The 19,089-nt window shown below is 42.3% G+C and overlaps 1 protein-coding gene across 8 annotated transcripts in view; it reads left to right on the plus strand.

Annotated features, from left to right (window-relative positions):
* BACH2 (BTB domain and CNC homolog 2) overlaps positions 1-19,089 on the plus strand; it is a 350,588-nt gene that overhangs the window by 78,790 nt on the left and 252,709 nt on the right. For 2 of the 8 annotated variants that reach the window (XM_032409268.1, XM_032409264.1), the window contains exon 2: positions 17,160-17,272. Coding sequence is in view for 7 of the 8 variants with exons in the window: in XM_032409264.1 (XP_032265155.1) it covers positions 17,264-17,272 (9 nt within the window). In the remaining variant the exon portion in view is untranslated. Of the gene's footprint in view, positions 1-4,066; positions 4,797-5,873; positions 5,966-13,603; positions 16,038-16,599; positions 16,631-17,159; positions 17,273-19,089 lie in introns of those variants that run through there. The other 6 variants (XM_032409261.1, XM_032409260.1, XM_032409259.1 and 3 more) reach the window with 6 other exon arrangements.

Here is a 19,089-nt window from a genome sequence, read left to right on the forward strand (position 1 = left end):
GGCTCAGGTCATGATCCCAGGGTCCTGGGATCAAGCCCCACATCGGGAAGCCTGCTTCTCCCTCTCCCACTCCCCCTGCTTGTGTTCCCTCTCTCACTGTCTCTTTCTCTGTCAAATAAATAAATAAAATCTTTAAAAAAAAAAAAAAGACATATAGATAGCCAATAGGTACATGAAAAGATGTTCAACGTCATTAATTATCAGGGAAATGGAAATGAAAACTACAATGAGATGTCACCTCATACCTGTTAGAATGTCTGTTAAATCAAAAAGACAAGAAATAACAAGTGTTGACAAGGATGTAGAGAAAAGGGAACCCTTGGATACTGTGGGTAGGAATGTAAATCGGTGCGACCACTATGGAAAATCATATGGCGGTTCCTCAAAAAATTAAAAATAGAACTACTTTATTATCTGGCAGTTCCACTTCTGGATATTTATCTGAAGAAAACAAAAACATGAATTTGGAAAGATATATGTACCACCATGTTCATTGCAGCAGCATTTAAAATAGCCAAGATATGAAAACAACCTAAGTGCCTATTGATAGATAAATGAATAAAGAAATTGGTACTTATATATATGCATATAAAATATATTTTCAGTGGAATATTATTCAGCCATAAAAAATGCAATCTTACCATTTGCGACAACATGGGTGGACCCCAAGGGCATTATGCTAGGTGAAATAAGTCAGGCAAAGAAAAATACCAAATGGTCTCTCTTACATGTGGAATCTTAAAAAAAACATACAAATAAGCTCCTGATAGGTACAGAGAACAGATTGGTGGTTGTAAGAGCCAGGATGGGTAAAATGGGTGAACTGTTTTCTTGAATCAAAAAAATTTGATAGTTGATAAGCCTACTACTATCTGAAAGCCCCACTCCCTGCTATCTCTAAAGTTCCACTGAATCTACTGTAGGAAATAGTTATGTTATACTTTATGGAACATTTTGTAGACCTCCTTTCACATCCTTCTGATAATATACTTAGCACTTCCTTGTAGCTTGTTGTTTGTCTCCCACACTATATCTGAGCCCCTTGAAGGGAAGAACTGTGTCTCATTCATGACAGTTGCTGGCGTTACCTAGCTCATGGTGGGTGCTCAGCACGTGTTTATTAAATGACATTGCTTTCCACAGCAGAGGGAAGCAAGCTTGAAAGGAACAACACAGCCTCATCTTAAATACACAGTAACTTTACACTAAGCACAAATTTTAGCACTAAAAATCTATTTGGCAGTCCCATGATTTTTTCCTCCTTTATCTCTCATATACAATCATTTGTAGTTTTATGAATTCTTTTTTTTTAAAGATTTTATTTATTTACTTGTCAGAGAGAAAGAGGCAGGCAGAGGGAGAAGCAGGTTCCCCACTGGGCAAGGAGCCTGATACGGGACTTGATCCCAGGACCCTGGGATCATGACCCAAGTCGAAGGCAGACGCCCAACCAACTGAGCCACCCAGGTGTCCCTTATGAATTCTTTCTAGAAATGTTTTTTGATTCTGACCCTTCCATGCCATCCTACTGCCATGCCATGCCTGGTCTCAAGTGTCATCCTTCTCTTCCCTTGCTTGGACTATGGAAACAGCCTGCAAGCCTCTCCCAGACCTAGTCTTCTATCTACTTCTCCACACTGTTGCTGTCCCCAGCAAGTCCTTTGGCCTACACTCCCTGTAGGATAAGGGGTAAACCCGTGCTCTCCAATACAGTATCCACTAGCCACGTGTGTCTATTGAGCTCTTAAAATGTGGCTAGTCCAAATTGGGATGTTATAGATAAAAATCCCACACCCTATTTTAAAGACCTAGTGAGAAAAAAATGTAAAATATCTCATTAATCATTTTTATATTGATTACATGTTGAAATGGTTATATTTGAGATAAACTGGTCTAAATAATGTATCATCAAAATTAAATTCTATTTCTTTTTATTTTTTTAATGTGGATATTGGAAAATTTGAAATTATGTGTATGGTTCACCTTATATGTCTATTGGTCAGTGCTAGTCTTTTTTTTTTTTTTTTTTAAGATTTTATTTATTTACTCATGAGAGAGAGAGGCAGAGGGAGAAGCAGGCTCCCAAGGAGCAGGGAGCCCAATGCGGGACTCGATCCCAGGACCCTGGTATCATGACCTGAGCCCAAGGCAGACACTTAACCATCTGAGCCACCCAGGCGCCCTGGTCAGTGTTAGTCTTAACTGTATCATGACATTTCAAGTTTCTTATAACCTGGCTTCAGATACCTCTTTAGCCTTGTGCCCCAGCCCTTCCTGACCTCTTTAGAATTTCTCATAACCCCCAGATCTCACCAAACCTATTTATACTTGTGGGTTGTTTTTTTTTTTTTTTTTTCATATACTCTACCTTCTTCCTGAAATGTCCTTCCCTTTCTTTGTTAGCTCTAAAAATCTTACTCATATTTTTAGGACCTGATTTAATTGTCCCATGCTGGTGAAGTTATGCCCCATTTCCTCAGAGAGAATTAGCCAATTCTCCCCATCACAGGCTCTTGATGCCTCTATTATTATGCTTACATTGCTGTGATGCCATGATATGTCTTCTTAACTAGGCTTCTCAAGGGAAAAGGCACAGCTTATTCCTGTGATGACCCATGAGGGCAGTATCTGGTGTGTACTAGGCATTTAATCGACATTTATTAAATTAATGTATGAATTAATGTAATCCTACTGCTATACACTGCTCTTTTTACATATATCCAGCCTTGATCATCTGAACCATTGGCCATGGAAAAAATTGGATGTTGAGGTGGACAGCGCTGGACTTCTCAGCCGTGACCCCAATTTCAGATTTTTATGTTCAATAAAATGGCCTCTTCATCCTCACTGGTTGACTTACAGTAATTAAAAAATTATATATTTGAACTTATGAAATCTATAGATGAGAGTACAGACTGAGAGTATAAAATGAGAGTATAAGTGACACTTTTACTATTTTGTATACAGGGATTTCATATAAGATTTTTTCAATTGAAGATTCCACTTCTAAACAAGATTGAAAGTCACTGTTCTAATCCTAAATTTCATTTCCATTTCCATCCCAAATGTTTCCTAGTTTCTGGTGTCATGAGTGTTCATACAGCATAAGACTTCTCAACTCTGGCTGCATGATAGATACAACTGGGAAGCTTTCAAAAGTACTGATGCCCAGGCCCACCCCCAGGGATCCTGCTGTAATTGGGCTGGGGGAGGAGCGCCTAGGTACCAGTATTTATGAATAGCATAAATATCTTGTGATAAGGTGATTCCACAAGTGCTTAAAGAGCCAGGTACACTATAAAAATGTTGAAGTTTTTAGGTGATCATTTTTCTTTCCTTTTATTAACGATATTGTGAGTAAAGGTAATGTGATGGGGGCACCTGGGTGGCTCAGTCGGTTAAGCATCTGCCTTCAGCTCAGGAAATGATCCCAGGGTCCTGGGATCGAGCCCCGCATCGGGCTCCTTGCTCGGCGGGAAGCCTGCTTCTCCCTCTCCCCCTCCCCCTGCTTGTGTTCCCTCTCTCGCTGTGTCTCTCTCTGTCAAATAAATAAATAAAATCTTTAAAAAAAAAAAAAAGTAACGTGATGTTATTCTTAATGTAGGATTTCAGGGTCAAAACAAAATTTAATTAAGCCTAACTTCTGTAGACAATTTCCTAAGTTGTCTGAAATTAAAATTTCCCATTTCTCTAAAACCTACATGCAGCAGAACTTTAATGTCCCTTACTGGTAGAAATAGCTAACAAAAGATCTATTTTAGATCATGGAAAGGGGACTGACAAGGGCAGTGGGTGTAAAAGTTTGCACAGGTAGTGGCCTTCCTGGCGTGCTTGTTAGCCTGAATAAACACTTCTCCCAGACAGAACCTCCATAGCCCTGCCATGTTGATAAAATCTGACATTCTGCTTAATCACTTTTTAATGATATTGTTCCTTTTGTTCTTGGTATGTGAGAAACCAGTGCTTTTTTTTTAAGGTGTGGGAAAGAATTAGCTTGAATTTCCTAATTCCGTAAAAACAGGCTGGTAAGGCACATATAATTCTTGTGGGGACAGGAGAAAAAATTACCTAATGTCTGTTTATCACAGGTCTTTCCATATATTTTTAAAAAGTTACAAAGTTCCTGAAATTTTGAAAAGAAGAAAATCCGAGATCAGTGCTCTGGCACTTGGTAAGAAAATCCCATGAACTCTTGATAGCATGTTCCATGATTTATACTATTAAAATGCAGATGTAAATTAGCATACGTTTTGCAAATTATCGATTTGTTGAAGTGGCTGGCTCTTTAAGAAAGAAAGGAAGAAAAAAAGAAAGAAAGGAAAAGAAAGAAAAAAAGAAAGAAAGAAAAGGAAAAGAAAGAAAGAAAGAAAAAACACACACACTTGGGATGGAATCCTTTAGGGCATAAAAAGGAATAGAATCCTTTATTTAGTTAACTTCGTTATTTGCAGCCGGTATGTCATCTGTGAGAGACTGATGTCATGCAGATTGAATGCAGAGGCAAACGTGTGTGTGTGTGTGTGTGTGTGTGTGTGTGTGTGTTCGTGCGCGCGCTTGCGTGTGCTTTAAAGCCCCACTCCCAGAATATGAAGTGAGTGTGAAGGGCACCACAACAACCCCTGGATCTGTCAAGAATGTACCTATTTTTAACAAACTGGATCAAGTGTCAGCGCTCAATAGGAGATGAAGAAGGGGGTAGAGACTGTGTTCTTCAGATTCAGCGGATGGTAAACGGCCCTCTGGCATGTTTACAATACAGCTGTGCGTTCTTAATGGCTCTGCTGCTACCACTTCAGGTAAAGTTTTCTTTGCACGTGATGAATGGCAGAGAATTCTTTAGCAGAGGGAACCAAAGGGTCTGGGAGGAGGAAAAGGGAAGGGAAGAACGGAAAAGAGAGAGAAAAAGAAACACGCAGCTCCAGAGGGAGATAGTCTGTGCTTTGCAGTTGCTTGTGTGGATAGAAACCAGATGGTAAGCTGGAACACCCGCTTGGCTATCCGAGGAGCCAAACATATGGTTAATGGTCGGGAGAAATAGCTTTCAGAGCCAGGGCTTTGCTGACTGCTTCATATTACAGATTGTTACAGTGTGTCATTACATTGCCAACCTAAGTGCTTAATACCCACTGCGGGCGCTGGGCATACACTTACAAGAAGGACTTTTAGCTTTTTGCTGGCTCTGAATGCAGAAGTGACATCATAGGGAGGCTTAAAATGTCTGGTGTTGGGAGGTAGGGAGAAGAGTAATTCTGTAGTGGAAACAACATTTTTTTTTTTTTTTTTTTGCAAGCCAAGCCTTCACTCCACTGAACTCTCCTGTTTTTCTGAGAACCTTTTTATACAGGAATCTCTCTCTCTTTCTCTCTCTCTCTCTCTCTCTCTGACACACACATACACACACACAAGTTCTGAAACAGAAATCTAAAACACAGGCCATGCCCCCCTCCCTCCTCCAGTGGATCTGACAGCCCCCTTTCACCTGGAAGCCACATCGCCGAGCTCACAGGGCCTGCATTTGAAGTTTCTGTTTGGGGAGCTTTGGGCAACAGCAAGCCTGTGTTATCTAAGGAACTGCTGAGCCCATTCATCTGCTTTTCACGGCCCGCTTCCTTTTATTTTTAGCCAAATCCGTCAGGCCTGACAGGCGGGTAATTCGAGCCAGAGAAAGGGCAGAGCTCCAGGTCCTTTCCACAAAGCAATTCTTCTCCTCCCTCCTGGGAGGGCTCCAGACTTGGCCTGCTTCAGGCAGATGGATTTGTTGAGTCATGTGAGATCATTTACACAAAAACACAGTGAGGCAGTGGAAATTTAAAAAAAAAAGAGAGAGAGAGAGAGAGAGGGTGGGGGAAGACGAAAGAGGAGGGAAGCCAGGGGGAGTGTGTGCTGCCGTGGCTGCTGGGGAGCATAGGAATTTTGCAGCGAGGCAGCTAGACTGAGGAATGCTGTAGATTCATTTGTGTATAAGGTAATGTCTAGTTTACACAGTGGGGTGGAGCCAGGCTGGGGAGGCTCCTCAAACTATTCGCCTGTATTTAAAAGCAGAAGGGGGCGTGGGGAAACTTTTTTTTTATTTTTAAAGCAACACCCACCAAACAAAGACCACACTGCTGACAGCACTGGGTTCCAGTAGCAGTAAACTACCAGCAGAATGGTTTAGAGAAAATGAGTTTGCTCTGTGATGTAAGACAAGTTTGCTTTGTCCTGACTCCAGCATGACTGAGGCAACAGGGGAGGGAGGAGAGGAAAATTGAAACAGGACTCTTGGTTAATGGTTTCCAGAAATTATTTAGCACGACTTGAGTGGAGAGAGGAAAGTGGGATAATGTGGAGAATTACTTCGAGGTATACCATAATTGAGGTAGGTAAAATAAAGTCATTACTATGGCTTCCTTGCTCAAGAGGAATTGAGCAATGATTTTGAAATGCCATGGAAGGTATCATTTTTCCCTACCACAGTATTCCTTTTCCTCTGGCTTCTGGAACATTAAAAAAAAAAAAAGCCCAACTCTTGCATCATAGTAAACGGTATTAACAGTTCGTGAATCAGTTTTGTTTACTTTTTATACCACAAGCCTCTAAAACAGTCCATTAAAAAATTGTCTTCTGCTCATTCATGAAATTCTTTTTCTTCTTCAAATGTGCTTCACATGCATTAGCTGTGCTTGGAAGCAGATTTTTCCTTCTTTTGCTGGACTAAAAGAGTTCAGGAGAGAATAACGACTGGGTTATCTAACCATATGTTCTTATACCCGATGTAGTGAGAGTATGCTATGTAGAGGAAAGGGAATATTTTGAGATAGGTTCAGAAAATTAAAAATGGGAGAATTTCAAAATAGGCACCATGATTACTCTCATTGTGACACATTTCTGCAATTCTGCATTTATTTAGAGCTCTACTACGCACCTGTTTTCCTCAGTCTCCCTGGAATGTAGGTCAGCATCACTACGGTTCCTCATACTTGTTGATATTGTAGAAGTTGAAACATTTTGCCATTTTTTCCAGACCTACATATACTCAGTTTGTATATATATGGTTTTAATAATCATAGAACATAGCTCATAAATTCCTTCTATGAATACTCACCACGGAGTTATGATAGTAAACATTCAGATCACACCTTTACCTAGAATAACACAGCACTCACAGTGGTGCTGAGAAGAGTCTAGTCGAACCGCTCCACTGTTTTCCACGTAGTTCTAATGATCTAACTCTGCATAGGTAAAAGGTAGTTTTCATTTATTTTACTCGAAGAGAGAATTGGTAAATTTTTGTGGGTGTTAATTGTGTACATTTTGACTATGGGATATCAACATTAGCGTTATGTGATTGAGAGTTGTCATTATTTTGGATGACCCTGACTGCTTACCTGTGCTAGAAATAACAGCATCTACAGTGAAGACTTAAATATATAGCGATGACTAGATTTTCCTTAAGACTCCACATGAGTGCTATAATATATTTGATATTAAAAAAAGCATATTTGTCACAGAAATTTAGTTAACATCTTATAACTAAACATGTATGTATGTTACTTAGGTAAATTTAGTCACTGTAAACATCTGTATGATCTGGGATTTTGTTTTTATTTTGAAATGGAAGCTTTTTTGTTTTCAAACTCATTAAAAACTGAAAAATGTTTCTGTGACGAAAAAAAAGATTCGTCATTATTTTAAACCTATCCACATTCTTGAGTGTTCCCTCTCCATCAGGGTTTCTCAAACTCGGCACTGTTGACATTTTGGACTAAATAATTCTTTATTATGGGGGCTGTTTTGTGCATGGTAGGATATTTTAACAGCATCCCTGGCCTCTACCCACTAGATGCCAGTAGCAGTCTCCCCCAGTCATGACAAAAAGAAAAAAAAAAAGTCTCCATGCATCGTGAATGTCCCCTGGGGGGCAAAGTCACCCTGGCTCAGAACCACTGCTGTATTCTTATTTTGGTTTGGAAATTCACTCTTTTTCTCATGAGCTGGGCACTCAGTTACTTCTGAGATTGAATTCAAGGGTATAAAGTAACATTTTCCCTCCTGTCCTTTATCCCAAAAGTGGGAACCCCAAGTTAGGTAAAGTTTTCCAAGGCTCAAGCAAGGGTGTTTTGGGGGAAGGGTTTTCCTCCCAGAAGACCTGGAGCCTTGTCACACAGAGCAGTCTCTCTCTCTCAGGATGCTGGCCTTAGCAGGTGGAACCCTTCAAGGCCGCGCAGCGACTTTCCCAGAGCCGGTCAAGAGGAAGTGGCCCCACCGACTGAGCTTGGGGATGTTGACACAAGAAGAAAGGGAACTTCTCTGCAGGGACCAGAGCAGAGAGCCTAGGCCACAAGTTCAGTGGCTCTCTGCAGGCTCCCTGCCTTCATATCCAGCCCCAGAAAGAGGGAAAGGCGGCGACAACAGCTCTTTCTTTGGAGCAAAGCAGACATCCTCCCCATCCCGGTGGCTGTGGTCTCAGAAGCTGGAACTCTCATTAAGCAGGGAATGTGGAGCTCTCCGCAGGCTGAGGCAGGCATAAATTTCCTCTGTTTGTTTTGTGAGGACTAGTGTCGACTGCCGTAATGAGATCAGAGGATCCTCCAGGGACGAGGCCTCCAGGTCGGCTGCTGGAGCCGTTTTCTGCGGCTGTTCTCTTGGCTGCTTTTGAAGGACGCCGTGACTCCACAGGACTCGGTTATGAGGCGGGGAGGTGGTTGTGCCCTTGTTTCATTCCTTGCCCTCTTGCCTCTCCGAGGCTACCAGAACGTCCGCGTGCAGTCGTCCAGCTCTAAATCATGGAAAAGCTCATGGAAGGAGGACAGCCCTGGTCGCGTGCGGAATGAGCAGTCGCGTACAGGGAGGTGACCGCTTCCTTGCGAAGCTGCCTGCGCGGCGGATGCCAGGCTACCCTTAGGCTCTTCCTCACCCAACGTCGCTCTGCTGTGGGATGAGTTAGGGTGCGAGTCACAACAAGGTAGCGTATGCTCCAAAGAACAGATTTCTGGCTCTAGCCTGACTTATAGCCAAATGGCCATCTATGGGACCCTAAATACAGCAGAATCGACTTTAGGGAACCCCAAACTGGATATTTCCGGCAGAATACTATAGACTGAGCTGGTGCAGCCCGACCCACTTCTAGCTCCCTATGCCCACCTCATCCACCCAGAACAATCCTTAGGTATGTTGGATGAAAGAGAAAATAGTGAGAACTTACAAGGGAAATTCCCATGTGCCAGAAGACATTCATGCCACAGGCCTGTGAGTGACCCAGACCTGGCCGTAGGCTCTAGAGTCTAAGGGCTGTGATGGTTCTACTCCCATGGGAACTGTTTGCCAAAGGGGCAAGTAGAATTCTCCCTAGAGTCCGTGTCAGGCTTTGAGTGTGTGTGTTCGGGATACAGTGATGGGAGATGGAAGCCCAAGGTTACATCGTTTGAAGAGCTGTAAGGGTCTGTGGTTCCACTACCTACGTAGTACAGGAACTCCTGCTGTTCTGACATAGACACTAAGCTGGTTTGAGAGCACTGAAAGCTGTAGGGCTCTGGTAGAAGTGAACACTAGACCCCTCTGGACAGGTTAACCACCAGGACGTTGTGGTTCCCTCAACGAGAACAAGCCACAAGAAGGAGAAGCTGGTATTGGGAAGTACAGAATTAGAGCCTCAGGAAAGCAGAGATTAACAAACAGTGAATCCCCGAGACTGCTTTTGACAAGGGCCCATCCTGCCAATTTGAGCTTTCTTCTGAGGATTAATGAAAGTCTCCTCCCAGAGGAACAAGGCATTACACCCAATCTGGCTTACTAAGCAGATGAGTTTCAGTTGTAAGCACTAGCCCCCAGTAAGGCAGTCGCCCCTCATTACACTTGTCCTCAAGGTGTTCTTGAGAATATTTAAATTCCTTCCTTGGAAACCTTTTATTGGAGAGATAGCTGGCCCCTTTGAGCTTCTGTAAAGAGATACCTTTCTAGCTATTTCTCTTGTCATTGGTTCCTTTTCAGTGGGTCATTCTGAAGTAACCCGCTAACTAGGTTTTCTGTTAAATTATTTTAGCTTCTCAACAAATCACAGGAAATGTGTTTGCCTGAATTGTTAAGCAAACCCCTCAAGGGAGAAGGAAGCTGGGATCATTTGAAGGTCTCTGGGATTTCTCTTTAAAATCAAAGAAACCCGGAGTAGTCAGGCATGGTTGGTAAAGCGTCTTAGATGAATACAAGTTGGCCTTCTCAACCATAGTGGACAAATGGATAGGGGATTGCCTGGGTCTCTGGGCCACCACCAAGTACACCCCATGCAGTGAAATGCACTGTTGGCAGACATGAACTTAGGATGCTAAAGCGAAAGCAGGCTCCTTTATTTATTAATAGGGTGATGAAATCTCTTACGTTTAGTTTTTTTCTGCTGAGGCACGCACAGGGCCCCAAAAAGTACCCTCTTGACCTAAAAGCGATGCCATACGTCTCAAGAGAAAATTCTTCAGTATTTTATTCTTAATTTGGACCTGGTTTTATTCTTTTAGTCTAAAAATATTCTGGCCAAATGAGGAGAAGATATACATATTGACATTAAAGCATCAGAAGAAGATAAGTGGAAATAGGCTCAATTGGTGCCGGACTTAAGGAAGATCTTCCTGAACGTTTGTCCTAGTGAGGGCTGCTATAACAGAACACCACAGACCGAGTGGCTTAAACAACGGTTTATTTCTCACAGTGCTGGAAACTGGGAAGTCCAAGATCAAGGTGCCAGCCCATTTGGTCCTAGTGAGAGATCTCTTGCAGAGGGTTGACTTCCTGGTATATCGCACACAGCAGGGAGAGGGGGAGAGATAAAGAGTGCACATACATGCAAGTTCTCTGGTGTGTCTTCTCACAATGGCACTGATCCCATCATGAGAGCTCCACCCTCATGACCTCATCTAAACCTAATTACCTCCCCAAAGCCCTGTCTCTTAATACCAGCACATAGGGAATTAGGCAATATATGAATTGGGGGGGCGGTATAAACATTCAGTCCTTAACAACATTATATAACAACATTATAATTAAATTTTGCATATGTTGAAAGCCTATTGTGTGTAGAGCATTGGGACAGGTGCTGGCTCTTTGGTCATAAAACAGATATCTTCCCTTAGAATACTTAGAATCCAGTAGGATGGTTGAGAGGTAAACCCCTATGTGTGATTACAAGCAGAATGAGGTGGTGCTGAATAGTGATGGGAAACAGGGGAGGGGAAGGGCCTCATGTCTTTTTAACACCATGCATTGAATTCTTTCTTCATATTATTCCATTTAATCTTCAAAACAATCTTAGGACATACAAAGAATTTGCCCCAATTTTATGGATGAAGGAGGAAAGACTCACACGGAGGGTTAGTAACTTGCTGAAATCACATGCGAAGAGGCAGAGTTGATGCTCAGATGGAGCAACTTGGTTCCTAAGTCCTACTTTGCCCACTCTCCTGGAGGGCATGCTGCCCCCAGTGAAGCCACAGTGGTACAGCCCTGGAGGGGTCAGGAGACAGATTGGGAGCCTCCAGCCCTGGAGATTTAAAGAAACATTCCCCGGACTTAAATGAAAAGTGTATGATAGAAGATACAAACCGGCCAACCAAATCCAACCCCTATGGGATTTCCAAAATGCTAACATAAATTGCCAACATTAAACAAGCTCATGATTTTACATAATCTCTCCATTTTCTGGCTTTCTTGAGTATCAGAAGTTCTGGGAAATTGTGCCTTGTTCCTACTTTCCTGGAGGTGAGTAGCAGACCCTCCAGGCCTCTCTACTTCACATTATCTTCTCTGGCCTGACCATTCCTTCATCTTATTCTTTCTTGACTCCCGTGGGCATCGGAATCTGTGTCCCCTGGTTTACATAGTCACCCAGGCAGGAGGAGTAGGCTGAGCCAGGTAACCCCTTGGGAGTTCTATATCCTGCCTTTAATTAAGATATTCCTAAATTACTGAGGAACTGAAAAATGACCCTTTATAGGGTGATAGCCCTGAATCTAAACGCTAGATATCCTTATGTATGATTTCATAAAGTAGAGGAAACCCTTGACGCGTGTGCGAAGTAGTCCTCTTGAAAGCGATGGACATGCTATCACTTGGCATTCTTACTGCACCTCGTCTGTCTCTCCAGGCAATGTTTTCATGCTACCAGCAGTGTCTCTCCTTTTTTATAACTTATAATCCTCTCATTTCCTCTTCCTTATCACCATTTCTTTTTTTTTTTTTTTTTTTTTTTAAAGATTTTATTTATTTATTTGAGAGAGAGAGAATGAGAGAGAGAGCACATGAGAGGGGGGAGGGTCAGAGGGAGGAGCAGACTCCCTGCAGAGCAGGGACCCCCATGCGGGACTCGATCCCGGGACTCCAGGATCATGACCTGAGCCGAAGGCAGTCGCTTAACCAACTGAGCCACCCAGGCGCCCGTTATCACCATTTCTTGTAGAACCATTGGTCACATGCTAGTCTAAATTTCAGTACATTAATTATCAAATTGTGTAACCTATCCTTGGGGAAGAAAGCCTCTCGTGATGCTTGATGGGAAGATGCTCTCATTCTTCTGACTTGGGCTGTTTGTTTTCCGTGGCATACTGTGAAAGCAGGGCATGGGAGCAAGGCAGGATGGCAAACGTTGTTCCGTCTCTTGGGGCAAAACCATGTTATGGCATGTTTGCTGCCTACATGTGAGGGTGGCAAGAACACCAGGGTCCTGAAGAACCAGAAACATATGTTAGCTGTGACTTTGAGGATGGAGAGGGGCCTGCAGGGAGTTCCTCAGGGAGCTCTGCTCTGATTCCTCTGCTTCTTCTTCAGAAAGAAAGGAAGGAGCCAGCCATGTGGGAGGTTATGTGTGCATATGGGGAAGGGGACAGGGGTCCGTTTGTTGCTCTACCTTTGGATCCTTTAATCCCAGCACCATGCTCCTTATTGTGCAAGAGAGGGATTGAACTGTCTGTAATAAAATGGTCTTAAATTTATCCAGTCTTGTACAAGGATTCCATCCAATTGAAGGTTGTTAAGATTTTACTCCAGAGACATGTAAATTATTCCAACTCATAAAAACAGAGGTGGGAGAGTATTAGGGATATATCTCTCATCTGTTTGTCTGATTTCCCAAGCTCCTAAGTCCTAGATTTAGAGAATTTCCTCTAGACTTTTGTCATCGTGCCTTTTCCCTTTTCTCTCCAAACCCTGTTTGTCTCTTTATGACTTTGCTTAATCCTTCCTCACAAGTTCTTGGGTCCTCATGCTTGAGCCCCCTACCTACCTAGGCTGCTGGATTTGGTGGTAGGAGAGAAGTAACAAGAGGCCATTTCACAGACTGACGTCAGAGTACATTATATCTAAAAGCCGTGAGACCATTAACCTTATGAGTGACGTGCTTGCTCCTATGGGCCTGTTTCCCATAGGAGTGCCTGAGCAGCACAGCTTTGCCTTATATGACAGAAGTCTTCTGGAATGAACATCTTGGAAGGGGTGGGGGAGTTGAAGTGGGGAGAAAAGCCCAGCTCATCATATTCCATTCTATATTGGCAGTATTAGTTGCATATTCAAGGGCTAAAAAATAGCACTACACACACACACACACACACACACACACACACACACACACACACAGCCCATTGACACGTTTAAGAGTGTCAAGAGTAAGAATAAATACTTTAAAGAGTACTCTCATGAGAGTAAGGAGACTAGAGTAAAGTTGGCTTATGCTGTTCTCACCATACCTCTGTCGCACATTATCAGTGATCCAGGGAAAATAGATTTTTTTCTGTGGTAGGTGGAGGCTGATGGTAAATAAATAGTGGAGAAACAGGTAAGCCCGGTCTTAACTTTACTCCAGCTCCACTTGCTGACACCCAGAGAAGCTGTAGGATGTGGTGGTGTCACCAGGAGCCCGAGTCTCTCCGTGTCTCTTCTGTTAGTGAGGACCTGGCTGGTGAGGGGCACTTGTCTGCATCACTGAACCTGTCTCTAGGTGTCTTTGTTTGCTTACTGCCCTTTCATTTTCTTCCCTCTTTGTAGCCTTCACCTTTTCTGTCATTCTCTTTTTGATTTCTTCTTGCCCTGTCTCTACTTTTCTGCTTACTCACTCTTCTAGCCACCTGGAAAGATGAATTACATTTCATTAACCTTTCCAAAGCCTAAGGTTGACCACAGGCCTTGTTGCCCATTGAGCCAACTCTGTTAGGATCAACTGAGTGGAAGTCACACGTTAGCTTCTGGGATTGACTTTCTCCAGGCACCCTTTGAAGGTATCTGTACTTGCCTTTTGTTTAGTATCAGAGGAATCCAACTTTGCGAATGATTTAAAAGAAACATTGAAAAATAGAATAAAGAAGAAAACTCCCTTAATTCCACCATGGTAATGCATGTATCTTTTCCCCTGATGCTTTATATTTAAGATGTAATCTCCTTTTTTAAGCTGTGGATTTCTCTAAACTTCTAAATGGAATTGGCTGTAAAACAACCAGGTTCTCTCTGTTTCAAAGGAAATTTAAAGTACTTGATAGAACAAGGCCAGTCTTTTTGGTTGCTGGCCAAAGCAAACTGACCCAATTTCTAAAACTGTCATCTGTTTGCTGAGGTGTTTTTCGTTAATGATGGTGTGTGTGTGTGTGTGTGTGTGTGTGTGTGTGTGTGTGTGTGTGTTATTAGGAGAGGTATTTTACTTGTAGGCTTCGTACATATTTTAATTCTGTAGTATCTTGAAATGAAGCCACCTGAAGCCCAGGGTCTACTGCCTATGACAGCATGACTAAGAAGAATTCTTTTACTTCTCTCAATCTGGTTTCCTGATTTAAAAAACTACCACTCAGATCCGTATCAGTACTAACTGAGAGTATTAATATAGAAGTGCGTTGTGCAGTTTTGAGCACTATACAACTGTAAGATAGTCTTAACAATATTTTTCTAAAAGATTTACCATCCTGGGTATTAAAAGATTTTCCTTTTTTAAAAAACCCCAAAGGCAGTCTGCAATGATTATCAATATTGTGTTGAAGATTGTACGTTAAGAGTCCACATCATCCTAGGCTCTGTGAGAGCAAAGAAAAAAATCGACTGATAGTATTTATTAAGAACTTTCTATGTGATTAATATTTCCCTCAAAGAGTTTTTATTTTGACTTTGTTGTAGAACCGATGTATGTGAAAATAACGTAAGAATACTTGGGATGGTGGGGGGTCCAGGGGAGGCTCCATAATGACTTTAGTGCTGACTGTATACCCAAGTTCTGAGGGAATGGGGACTGTGTCATGATTGGAACTGGGTGGAATTTCCTTGGGGAAATTATGTTCAAGAATCCTTGTCTGTTTATTATTCTCGTGCCCACCTTTCCTGTGTTGATACCAGTGTGTACATTTTAATGGAATTGTGACATTAGGCATCTGTGCAAGGCATTTGGATAAGTTTCCAGGTAAGGTACTGGGCTGTAGGGTTTAAGTGGATTGAATTACATATATTAAATAGGAAACAGCATGTATAGGGTTCTACTTTGAAACAGAAATGTATTAGCATCTGCTTCTGGAATTTAAAAAGTAAAAGTTACATGCATAATTTTCTTTCAGTCATTATAAGATTGGTTAGAATTAGATACTGAATTTTCTTGACTTTGAAGCAGCAGCCGATTACCCAGGCATACAAGACATCGAGTACGTCAGGTACTGACGGGTATTTGGATGTATTTAGGCTACAAAGTCAGAATCCCGGGGTCTCTCCATGCTGTACATCATTCTTAAAATATGTTATTGCTATGACTGAATGTGGCATTTTCTTTGGAATCTATGTGTCTCAAGTAGCCAGGGAGTTATCTGCAGTTTCCTCTCCCTATCTTCTGATTTGTACAAGGAATTTAATAATACTGTGTTCACAAAATAATAATGTGCGTGGAGTAGGAGTTTATCTTTTGAAAATATAAATTACAAAGCCATTTTCTTAATGGTGAAAGATGTTAATGTGGGGAATATAGCCTTGGACTTCTCTGTGTTCTCGATTCAACAGACATGCCAGGACCTCTGGTCATTCCCCCCCAGCCAAAGCCTGAGTGCTAAGAACTAAAGGTGATTATGATTAGTGGGATTATGGCTCCTTTTTTCTTTTCCTATTGAACATTTTCTGTATCATTATTATATTATTATTAAAAAGAATATATATTTTAAAGCACTGCCATTCCATTTAAACCTGTAATTCTAGTCTTTATGGAAAGGTTCAGATATAAAAATCCTTCCTAGATGCAACCAGAAAAAGTAACACAGAAAAAAAGGTGATTATAAGGAACCTTACAATGTTTGGTTCTCCTCTCAAATTCACCCATAAACATCTTCCAGAGAAAAGACTATAAATCTAATTAAGTGGTTGAAGATATTTTCTTTTTTTATTTTTCTTTAATATTTGATACATCAAGAACTCTGGAGCCATTTTACTCTAAAATATCATCGAGTAAATCAAAAAGCCTCCCTAAATAATCCATCTGAGGGGATGTTGAATCATCTGGTTCATTTGGCTCATGGAAAACTGACCTCCTGAATTCCCTTCTGGTAGGAGCTCTATGGAAGGTACTATCTATTAAGCCCTGACAGTGGTGTAGTCAGTCTTCAGCAAATGCCTGTCTCTTCCTTGTAGGTGGCAGGGAAGGCACTGAGATCAGCACAGAGTAAGTACTGCTCACATGCTAGATCCTCTCCCTTCCCAAAGAGGCCAGAGCCTGAGCGGGAAACTTAAATAAGTGACCTGTCTGGCTTATTGATCACTATGTCCTCAGTACCCTGCACTTAGTAAGGACTGAGGAAATAGTTACTGAATGAATGTTCTTGTTCTGCTGTGTCGGTAGTCATTCTGAGCATATGATACCCAGCTTTTCCTTGGCCACTGGCATGTCTAGTGTCTGTGATCTCAAGACTTCTGATTTGAATCTCTAGACCTGGACTGTCCAGTAGGATAGCCACCAACCACATGTGGCTATTTACATTTAAATTTAATTAAAATTACATAAAATTTAAAATTCAGCCCTTAGTTGCACTAGCCACATCTCAAGTGATCAGTAGCCACATGTGGCTAGGAGCTACCATATTGAATAGTGCAGGCATGGAGCATTGCCATCATGGCAGAAAGTTCCACTGGACACAGGACTGCTCTGTGTCTTCCTGAGCGCCAGCTGATGGATTTCCTCTTTGTGTTTGCAGTGCAGCTGTCTGCTTCAGGAAGTGAGGTCTACAGCAACGAGGAGAATCTTCAAGAGCTGCCTCGCACTGTGACATGTCTGAGCCCTTGCTCCAGTCCCTGCAGCATGAACAAGGTAAGAGATACTTTGGGGAGTCAGCCTGTGTGTCTTCTTTATGGGACCATGATTTTTCTGGGTACATAATGCCTTTCCACAGTGTGAGGAGGTTGCTTCTCCTGCCACAAGCATTCCAGAGGTTGGAGAGCTGTGTTACCCCAGCGAGTAGTGTTTATAGGCAGGGTCCCAAGAGGTGGTGGCCACACTGTGGTTGTAATAATCTTCCAGATGTGTCACTATGTTTGTCAGAGGCTTCTGAGTGGCTGAAATACTGGTTGTTAATATAACTGCCTTGGCATAAATATTGGAAGATTGAGTCTCTGGAGCCAGACTACCTGGGTTTAAATATCAGCTCTTCCATATGCTAGCTTTGATGACCTTGGGCAAGTGGCTTAACTTTTCTGTGCCTCAGTTTCCTCATCTGTAAAATGCTGATGATAACAGTACTTGCCTCACAGGGTTGTTAAAAGGATGAACATGAGAGAATATGTGCACCAGTGTTTAATATAGTACCTATCTATATTACAAGCATTTGATAAATATTTGCTGTTGTTTTTGATGTTGGGGACACTGTTGTCCCTTAGAAGTTGTTGCAGGAGAACCTTAGGTGCATCTGCAACATTTCCATTTATTCCTTGATTGACTCAGCAAGTAGCAATTGATTACCAGATGGGCACTCAAGGATGAACAATGAATGAGGCTTAGGTTTTGTCTGCAGCAGGTGACAGGCTTAGGGATAGTGTGGCTAGTGTTTTAATGAGATATGTACCAGAAACTCTGGAAGCACAGAAGCAACAGCCAACTTTGGGAGATATGGAAAGGACTGTAGAGGAGGTGACATTTTGAGTCAGATCCTGAATGATAAATGGTCATTTCTTAGACACAGAAGTAGGGCAGGGCATTCCAGGTAAAGGAAACAGGCTATGTTTAGGCACAAAGCATATGAGAAAGTCTGGCATGTTTAGAGAACAAAGAACTTGGTACAGCAGGATATCTCAACACTGTTAACAATTTGAGCTGAGTAATTCTTTGTAGTGAGAGGCTGTCTTCCACATTGAAGGATGTTCAATAGCATCCCCTTTCCCCCACTTCAGTCCTGACAACCAAAAACTTTCCCCCACATTGGCCAGTGTCCCTTAGGGGAACAAAAATACCCCCTGCTGAGAACCACTGCACTGGGGGAAGGTGGTAGATATGAGCCCAGAGAACGAGGTAAGGGTCCAATTCTGAGAGCCACTGAAGGATCTAATACAAGGGAGAGACATTTCCAGAGGCCTACAGGAAGAGGTAAATTACCACATTAGCCATGGGTTGTGGTGGAGTTAGCGCTTTGAGACAGTGTGGTCTTCAAAAAGTACTATGGAATCCCTAGGCTTTAAGAAAACCTATTTAGTTTGTTGAGAGTCTTTTACTAAGAACCCCTTCCCAGTGATGATTTTTCTGATGGCCATTTGTCTGGCCTTCTCGGGGTGTCTGCTTTACCCCCACTGGAAGACACCAGAAAATAATAAGCAATTGTTTCTGAGAGATTTTCATTTGGCCAAGAGAAGGAAACCTTGTTCTGACCACCACCCCCCCCCACCACCACCACCACTGGCTTAAATACTTAGCTTTAAGCAATCTTTGAGAGTCTTTGTGAGCTTCTGGAATACTGGAAGAGTACGGAGGTATTCCACCCCAAGGTCATGACTGGAGGGTGGGGAAGAGAGGAGTTGCATCGCTGTGGTCATTGCAAACCTTGGCGTCTATTAGTTAGAGTTTGGTGTCCTGAAACTCGAAGACAACTCTTGGGAAATCTGATTGGCAGGCACAGTTTGCTTTGACAACCCAGCCCT

Source organism: Phoca vitulina, unplaced genomic scaffold (genome assembly GCF_004348235.1).
Source record: "Phoca vitulina isolate PV1807 unplaced genomic scaffold, GSC_HSeal_1.0 scaffold11, whole genome shotgun sequence".
Lineage (NCBI taxonomy): Eukaryota > Metazoa > Chordata > Mammalia > Carnivora > Phocidae > Phoca > Phoca vitulina.